Source organism: Balaenoptera ricei, chromosome 17 (assembly GCF_028023285.1).
Source record: "Balaenoptera ricei isolate mBalRic1 chromosome 17, mBalRic1.hap2, whole genome shotgun sequence".
NCBI classification, from domain to species: Eukaryota; Metazoa; Chordata; class Mammalia; order Artiodactyla; family Balaenopteridae; genus Balaenoptera; species Balaenoptera ricei.
Window position 1 is genome coordinate 46213805 of NC_082655.1, and position 9987 is coordinate 46223791.

The 9987-nt window shown below is 34.5% G+C and overlaps 1 protein-coding gene across 1 annotated transcript in view; it reads right to left on the bottom strand.

Moving 5' to 3' along the window:
- Positions 1-7981, bottom strand: part of NECAB1 (N-terminal EF-hand calcium binding protein 1) — a 200975-nt gene extending 192994 nt beyond the window's left edge. The window contains exons 1-2 of the mRNA XM_059901719.1: positions 7870-7981; positions 7361-7469 (exon numbers count right to left, since the gene is read on the bottom strand). Coding sequence (XP_059757702.1) covers positions 7361-7469; positions 7870-7981 — 221 coding nt within the window. The remainder of the gene's footprint in view (positions 1-7360; positions 7470-7869) is intronic.
- Positions 7982-9987: the final 2006 nt, after the last annotated feature.

Sequence of the window (9987 nt, forward strand, 5' to 3'; positions counted from 1 at the left end):
GTCCTGCCTAGTACATCTTCTACCCTGTTGTGAATTCTGCTAAGTAAGGCTTAGGAGAAGTTGAGGAAAATCTATAAAAAGAATGTTATTCTCTCCCTCCTTAGTATCCTTGGCTCCTCTGGCTCCATGCCTCATTTGGCATATAAGCATGCTAAACTAACATCATTGACCACATGTGTCAGCTAACTTGTGCTTCTCTGTGGAAAACAGTGTACATCTGTTGGGCTTTGTCTTCTTATGCCAAAGAGGCAACTTAATGCCTGGACAGAGGTCAGCCTGCCATCTAGTTCTAACAGGTAAGTCTCGATCATAAAATGCTCCATCTGGACTCTGTTCTCTGTGAGTTTGCTCATGGGCAGTTTGGACTTTGTCTGAATACTTGGCGTACTCTTCTGGCAGTGTTCCTTTGCCCAATCTATATTGCTTAAAACTCAACCCTGACACACACAGTGTGTCCATCACACTTTAGCCTGTTATTCTCTGGACTTTGATTTTCACTGTGCTCTCTTGACATACAGCTACACCACCTTTTTCCATTTTCTGATTTCATGACTCTAAGTCATGCCATACTTCCTTAGCTTAGCACTTGGGATTGTGGTCTGCCTTATCCTCCAGGCACTTGGTGCTGCTCTCTTAGTGTTCAGTGCTAGTTGAAGATGTATAGGCTACGTTAATAGGGAGATCTCTCTTACCCACTATTGGAACTATTGGAATTGCAATGACCTTTCTAGTCATAATGCAGTGCAGGCTTCGGTCTTCAGACCAACCTACTAAATACTTATTCCTTGGTTACTGATCCTGCTTTCTTTTCCTAATGCCCATAAAATGTGTCTACTTAAGGAGGGTAATGGATAACTCAAGGGAGAAGGCAGTTTAGTCAACCAACTAATCAAACTTTAAAATTTAACTGTTATGCACAAATACAAGATGAACGAATTTTCCTGTTTCAGAAGGAATAAAATTCTGTCATCTAAAACAAACCCTTTGATATTATTACTCTCCAATTATTATGGGGCTTTATCTCATTATTGGTGCATAAAAACTACCTTCAAATATTAGAAAGACTTATAAAATATTCATATTCTGCATGGCCCTAAGAAATAGAACATATTAAGGGAAACTTTAGAGAGAAAAATTTCAGTTTAGATTAAGAAAGAAAATTTTAAACTTTCAAATCTAGCTCAAGATGGACTACGATTTTTTCGTAGGTGGTAATTTCTTTTTTCTTTTTTCTTTTTTGCTTTGGTGTGCTTCAGTGATTTAACAAGTACTGGGTTGAAATCCCAGTGCTCAGCATCCAAAAAAATTATTTTAGTCTGGAATAAGGAACACTTGATCTGAAGACATCAGTTGTCCATCTCTATCACAGGCTCCCATTTGCAGGCCCCGGGAAAATTTCCTGTGTGTTCACTGTCTGATATAACAGCAAAACTTCCGTCTGGTCTACTCTTTGGTCTATCCTGACAATCTGGAACTCCAAATTGCTATACTGGAAGAATCATTTTTGCCTCCAGGGGATCTTTCCCCCTGCCTGTGCTGTGAATCTCTTCTACAAGGAATTATGCTAATTTCTTCATGTATTCCTCTAACTGACTGAAAAATGTAGACAAGCTGGCTTTCTGATGAGTGAAAACACTTCTTTTAATGTTGAAGAATAATTGACTAGATTAGTTGCAGGTGTACAACATAGTGATTCAATATTGCTATACATTACAAAATGATCATAGTAAATCAAGTTACCATTTATCATCATACAATGTTATTACAATATTATTGACTGTATTCCCCATGCAGTACAATTCATCCCCATGACTCATAGCAATTCACAATTTTTAACAATATTTGCAGTTATAAAATATTAGCTATATTCCCTGTGCTGTCAACATATCCTTGTAGCTTATTCATTTTATACATAGTATTTTGTACCTCTTAGTCCCCCAACCCTATATTGACGCTCTCCCCTCTCTCTCCCCATTGGTAACCACTATTTTCTTCTCTACATCTGTAAGTCTGCTTCTTTCTTGTTATATTCACTAGTTTGTTGTATTTTTTAGATTCCACATATAAGTGATATCACACAGTATTCGTCTTTCTTATTTTACTTATTTCACCTAGTATTATATCCTCCAAAAGTCCATCCATGTTGTTGCAAATGGCAAAATTTTATTCTTTTTATGGCTGAATAGTATTATCTTGTATGTATATACCACATCTTCCTTATTCATCCATCTATTGATGGACTCTTAGGTTGCTTCCAAATCTTGGCTATTGTAAATAATGCTACAGTGAACATGGTGGGGTGCATGTATCTTTTTCATTTTGTTTTCTTCAGAAAAATACTCAGAAGTGAAATAGCTAGATTGTATGGTAGTTCTATCATTAATTGTTTGAGGAACCTCTACACTATGTTTTCCATAGTAGCTGTACCAAATTGCATTCCCACCAAGAGTGCATAAGGTTTCCCTTTTCTCCACATCCTGACCAACATTTGCTATTGGTTGTATTTTTGATAGTACCCATTCTGACAAGTGTGAGGTGATATCTCATTGTGGTTTTCATTTGCAGTTTGCTGATAATTAGTGACCTTGAGCATATTTTCATGTGTCTGATGGCCATCTTTATTTCTTCTTTGGAAAAATATCTATTCAAGTCCTCTGCCCTTTTTTATTTGGTTGTTTTTTTGAGGTTAAGTTGTATGAGTTCCTTGTATATTTTGGATACTAACTCCTTTTCCGATATATAGTTTGAAAATATCTTCTCACATTCAGTAGACTGCCTTTTCATTTTGATGATAGTTTCTTTCACTGTGTAAAAGCTTTTTGGTTTGATGTAGTCTTATTTATTTATTTTTGCTTTTGTTTCCCTTGCCTGAGGAGACAAATCCAAAAAAATATTGCTAAGAACAATGTCAAATAGCATACTGCCTGTGTTATCTTCTAAGGGTTTTATGGTTTAAGGCCTTACATTTATGTTTTTAATCCATTTTGAGTATATTTTTTATATGGCATGAGAAAGTAGTCCAGTTTGATTATTTTGCAAGTAGCTGTCCAGTTCTCCCAACACCATTTATTGAAGAAGCTGTCTTTTCTCCATTGTATGTTCTTGCCTCCTTTGTTGTAGACTAATTGAACATATAAACATGGGTTTATTTCTGGGCTCTTAATTCTGTTCCCCTGATCTATGTTTTCATGCCAGTATCATACTATTTTGATTACTGTAGCTTTGTAGTATAGTTTGAAATAAGGGAGTGGGATACATCCAGTGTTGTTTTTCTTTCCCAAAATTGTTTAGATTATTCAGGGTCTTTTGTGTTTCAAGGCAAATTTTAGAATTATTTGTTCTAGTTCTGTGGAAATGGCCATTGGTATTTTGATAGGGATTACACTAAAACTGTAGATTGCTTTGGGTGGTATGGACATTTTAACAATATTAATTCTTCCAATCCCTTAGCACAGGATATATTTCCCTTTGTATGTTGTTATCTTCAATTTCTTTCATCAATGTTTTATAGTTTTCCAAGTGGGTCTTTTACCTCCTTGGTTAGATTTATACCTAGGTATTTTATTAGTTTTGATGCAACTGTCAATGAGATAGTTTTCTTAATTTCTCTTTCTGATAGTTCGTTCTTAGTGTACAGAAATGCAACAGATTTCTGTATGTTAATTTTTTATCCTACAACTTTACTGAATTCATTGAAAGTTCTAGTAGTTTTTTGGTGGTGTCTTTAGAATTTTCTATATATAGTGTCTATACTATATAGAATTTTCTATATGTAGTATCATGTCATCTGCAAACAATGACAGTTGTACTTATTCCTTCCAATCTGGATTCTTTTATTTCCTTTGCTAGTCTAATTGCTGTGGCTAGGACTTCCAGTACTATGTTGAATAGGAGTGGTAGAGTGAGCATGCCTTTCTCGTTACTGATCTTTGTGGGAAAAGTTTCAACCTTTCACTGTTGAATATGATGTTAGCTGTGCATTAGTTATTTATGCCTTTATTATGTTTAGGTATATTCCTTCTATACCTATTTTGTTGAGAGTTTTTAAAATCATAAATTGGTGTTGAATTTTGTCAAAAGTTTTTCTCCATCTGTTTAGATGATCATATGATTTTTATTCTTCCATTTGTTAACATGATGTATCCTATTAATTGATTTGCAGATATTGAACCATCCTTGCATCCTGGGGATAAATCTGGGATGAATACCACTTGTCATGGTGTTTGATCATTTTTAACGTATTGTTGAATTCAATGTGCTAAAATTTTGTTGAGGATTTTTGTACCTATGTTCACCAGAGATATGGGCCTATCATTTTCTTTTTCTGTGGGGTCTTTGTCTAGTTTTGGTATCAGGGTAATGCTGGCCTCTTGGGATGAGTTCAGAAGCATTCCTTCCCCTTCAATTTTTTTTTTTTTTTTTTTTTTGGAATAGTTTGAGAAGGATAGACATTAACTCTTCTAAATGTTTGAGAGAATTCACCTGTGAAGCCATCTGGTCCTGAACTTCTGTTTGTTTTTTACTGATTATTTTTCATTACTGGTAATAGGTCTGTTAATATTTTCTATTTCTTCCTGATTCAGTCTTGGGAGATTTATGTTTCTAGGAACTCATCCATTTCTTCTAGGTTGTCCATTTTATTGGTGTATAATTGTTCATAGCAATCTCTTATGATCTTTTCTATTTCTATAACATGGGTTGTAACTTCTTTTTCATTTCTTATTTTATTGACTTGGGACCTCTCTCTTTTTTTCTTCATGACTCTGTCTAAAGTTTTATCAATTTTGTTTATCTTTTCAAAGAATCAACTCTTAGTTTCATTGACTTTTTTTGTCTCTTTTTTAGTCTCTATTTCCTTTATTTCTCCTATGATCATTATTATTGCTTTCTTCATACTAACATTAGATTTTGTTGGCATTTCTTTTTCTAGTTCCTTTAGGTGTAAGATTAGGCTGTTTATCTGGGATTTTTATTCTTTCCTGAGGTAGGCTTGTATCTCTATAAACTTTCCTCTTAGAACTGTTTTTGCTGTGTCCCATAGATTGTGGATTGTTGTGTTTCTATTTTCATTTGTGTGATTTCCTCTTTGATTTCTTCAGTGGCTCATTAGTTACTTAGTATATATAACTGTATATATTTAGGTGCTCCCATGTTGGATTTAAATATATTTTTGAATGTTATATCTCCTTATTGGATTTATCTCTTTATCATTATGAAATGTCCTACTTTGTCTCTTGTTAAAGTCTTTGTTTAAAAGTCTATTTTATCTGATATAAATATTGCTACCCTGGCTTTCTTTTCATTTCCTCTTGCATGGAATACCTTTTTGCATCCCCTCACTTTCAGTCTTTGTGTGTCTTTAGATTTGAAGTGAGTCTCTTGTAGGCAGCATAGATATGGGTCTTATTTTTGTATCCATTCAGGCACTCTGTGTTGTTTGATTGGAGCATTTCATCCATTTACGTTTAGTGTGTTAAGTAGTTATTGATAAGTATGTATCAATTGCCATTTTGTTAATTGTTTTCAGTTCATTTTTATAGTTCTTTATTGTTCTTTCCTTTTTCTTTTGCACTCTTCCAATGTGATTTGATGCTATGTTTAGTGTTATTTTTGGATTCCTTTCTCTATTTTCTGTGTGTATCTATTATAGATTTGTGTTTGTGGTTACCATGAGGTTTATATATAACAATATATATATGTGTGTATATATATATATATATATATATATATATATATATATACACACACACACATGATTATTATACTTTATTGATCTCTTAAGTTCAAATGCATTCTAACAATCCTGCACCCCCACTCCTCATTTAATATTTTTTATTTCACATTTTGCATTTTAAAAAATATCCCTTAACTACTTATGGTGGATTAGATGAATTTATTATTTTTGTCTTTTAAACTGCCTACTAGTTTTGTGAGTGATTGATATACCACATTTACTGTGTATTTTCCTTTACTGATGAGATCCTTACCTTCATAATTTTCATATTTCTGGTTGTAGTCTTTCTTTTCCACTTAGAGAACTCCCTTTAACATTTATTGTACAGCCATTTTAGTGGTACCAAACTCTTTTAGATTTTGCTTGTCTTAAAACAACCTCTCCTTCAAATCTGAATGTTACCCTTGTTAGGTAGAATATTTTTCATTATATATTTTTTCCTTTTGTCACTTTAAATATAGTGACATAACTACTTTGAAAATATTTGGAAAGAAAGAAGGAAAACATTGAAAATGTATCTTGTTGGTTAAATTTTCCTCTTTAACTTACAAGTTAAATTTTCCTCTTTCATCACATAAATAATATTCTTAAAATATTTTGCTTGATCATGAGAAGCAAATATTTTTTAGAAATGTAATCATAGCTGTGCCTATAGTGCAACATAATAAAGCACTTTAAATTTCAAAAATTAAGTAAATCATTTCTTGCAAAATGACTCAAAAAATCCATCAGCTAAACCTACAAATTTTCAGAGCTCATATTTTATTTTGCTAGATTTGAAAATAAATCAAGTAGATCACTCTATACATTGATTGTTCAGAGAAAATTCTGTTTCCTACATTACCTACATCTCTCAGGTAACACTGATTTGGAGTTCAGCACATCTGAATTGTCCAGATAATTGCTGCAGTTTCCTATTTTACTACAGTTATATAAAAATGGCCTTAGGACAATTTTTAAATGAAGCAAACTGAGATGAAATCTAAGAAACAAGGTAAAATTCTACTTTCTTATTTTTTTTTAAGAAATTCCTAATTTTTTTTTTTTTAAGTTTTAATTTTTATTTATTTATTTATGGCTGTGTTGGGTCTTCATTTCTGTGTGAGGGCTTTCTCCAGTTGTGGCAAGTGGGGGCCACTCTTCATCGTGGTGCACGGGCCTCTCATCATCGCGGCCTCTCTTGTTGTGGAGCACAGGCTCCAGACGCGCAGGCTCAGCAATTGTGGCTCACAGGCCTAGTTGCTCCACGGCATGTGGAATCTTCCCAGACCAGGGCTCGAACCCGTATCCCCTGCATTGGCAGGCAGATTCTCAACCACTGTGCCACCAGGGAAGCCCCTCTACTTTCTTATTAATGATAGAATTAGAATTATTTATAACCTATGCTTTGTTTTAATTCTGCAAACTCTTTATGAGAACTTCTTACAGAAGATCTTTATTTTCCAGTTCAAAATTCAGTTTTTCACAGCATTTCAATTGTTAGAAGCTATCTCAGAACTGAACATAGGTGTGTTACAAAATGTGTCCTCTGCAGCTTTACTCCCTCTCTGTTTCATTGGTATGTTCTTGTTTATGCCCTCTCTACTTTGTTTACAGAATCTAGTGATTAAAAAAAAAGTTCCTTACTTGGTATTATGTGTATCAATGGTATGGAAGAGCTCACATAACTCTTCTCCACTCAGAACACCATCTGCAAAATATGCTTTGAATTCTTCAGAGGACAATTTTCCATCATCTAAAATGGTAAGAGCAAACAAAAGAGAAGCAAATCATTTCAATTTTGTATGTTATTATATCTTTTAATTTTTAACATTTTGCTCAAATGCTTGAACAGGTTTGTTTGTGCATACATACATGTATTCAAAAAGGAAGAACAATTTCAGGTGTTTAAAATAAAAAGTTACCCACCCAGACCCAAGAATGGTCACAGGCCCCCACCTCCTCCCTTCCAGACCCAAGGAGTGGCCATGGGTCTCTGCTGTCTCCCTCTTGGAATCCAGAGGTAGTTGTGGGCCCCTGCCACCTCCCTTCCAGATACCAGGAGTTATTGCAAGCCAAGAGTGGTTGCAAGCCACCACTGCCACCCTTGCAGTCCCCAGGAGTGGTTGAGAGCCCCCACTGCCACCTGCCCAAACTCCAGGAGTGGTTGTGAGCCACCTCTGCTCCCATCCTGTGTCCCAGGGCCATTCCTGAGCCATTGCCACCACTGAGAACCCCAGGACTAGGCACCAGCAGCCACATCTGCATACCCCCTATCAAGGGGATAATGACCAGCACATGCTGAAGAAGGAGGTGCCAGGCATGCATACTAAAAATAGCCCTCAGACTAAGTATACTAAATCCATACAAGCTACACAGGGATGCTCCCACTTATAAATAGCCCTCCAAGACCAGAGTACATAATTGCTTCTCCTAAACTCACAGAGAGAAATAAAAGTAAAATGAAGCAGAGGAACCACTCTCAGTTAAAAGACCAAGAGCATTCCCCTGAAAGAACAAACAATGAAGCAGACCTCTTCAATATGATAGACACTGATTTCAAACAGGAGATAATGAAAATACTGAAGGAATTAAGAAGGGGTATCAATGGAAATACAGAGTACAGAAAAAAGAAACTAGAAACTAGAAAGAGGAACAAAGAAAAATTAGAAAACTCATTTGCCGAGATGAAAGCTGAGCTAAAGTCAATGAATAGCAAAATGAGTAATGCAGAAGAACAAATAAGTGACCTGGAATAATGGAATCCTGAATAATGGAAATCATCCAATCAAGACAGAAGACAGAAAGCCAAATTAAAAAAGAAGAAGAAAGCAATACAAGAGACCTATGGCATAATATAAACTATGCCAACCTATGCAAAATAGGGATTCCAGGAGGGAAAGACAGCAAAAAGGGGATCAAAAATGTGTTTGAAGAAATTATGGCTGAAAACTTCCCAAACCTAAAGAAGGAAACAGATATCCAGGTACAGGAAGCACAGAGGGTCCCAAACAAGATAAACCCAAGCAGACCTACACTAAGACATACTACAATAAAAATAGGAAAAGCTAAAGACAAAGAGAAGATTCTAAAGGCAGTAAGAGAAATCAAAGAGTTAATTACAAGGGAACCCCCATAACACTATCAGCTGATTCCTCTACAGAAATGTTGCAGGCCAAAAGCAAGTGCCAAGATATATTTAAAGTCCTGGAAGGGAAAAATCTGCAAACTAGAATACTCTACCCAGCAAGATTATCCTTTAGAAGAGGAGAGATAAAAAACTTCCCAGACAAGCAAAAACTAAAAGAATACAGCAATATTAAACTTATCCTAAAATAAATATTGAAAGCTCTTCTCTAAATAGAAAAGAAGTAAGAATCTATAAGAAAAAGAAAATTACAATCGGAAAATAAATCACTTAAAGAAGTACACTTAAAGTACACAGATTAAAACATTTTAATGAAATGTTTAATCAAAATTAATCAGAATGTTTTAAATTTTAATCAAAATATTTTAAAATCAAAAACATTTTCTGTGAAAGTGATGACAACCACAATGAATAGCAAAAGGAAGAACATGAAGATGTAAGAGAGGACATTAAAATCATAAAATGTGGGGGAGGAGAGTAAGAAAATGTGGATTTTTTTCCCTAGAATGTTTTGGAGCCTATATGACTACCAGTCGAAGGCAAGTATGTATAGGAAGAGGTTAACATACTTGAAAAACTGTGTAACCACAAGTCAGAAACACACAATAAATTCATAAAAACCAAAAAGAGAACATAAGTATAATACAAAAGGAAAATCATCAAATGATGAAAGGAAAAACAAAAGGAAAAAAAAACGGACAAAGATGAAATATAAGATTAATGGGAAAATAAGGTTTTAAACGGCAATAAATATATATCTATCAATAATTACCTTAAATGTTAATGGACTAAGTGCTCCAGTCAAAAGACAGAGTGGCAGGTTGCATAAAAAACAAGAGTGTACAGTATGCTGCTTACAAGAGATGCACTTTAGGGCAAAGAACACAAATAGATTGAAAGCCAGGGGATGGAAAAAGATATTTCATGCAAATGGAAATGACAAGAAAGTGGGGGTTCCAATACTCATATCAGACAAAATAGACTTTAAAACAAAGGCCATAAAGAAAGATAAAGAAGGGACACTAATAATGATAAAAGGATCAATACAAGAGGATTTTACACTTATAAACATATATGTACCTAATATAGGAGCACCCAAATATATAAACAAATACTAACGGACATA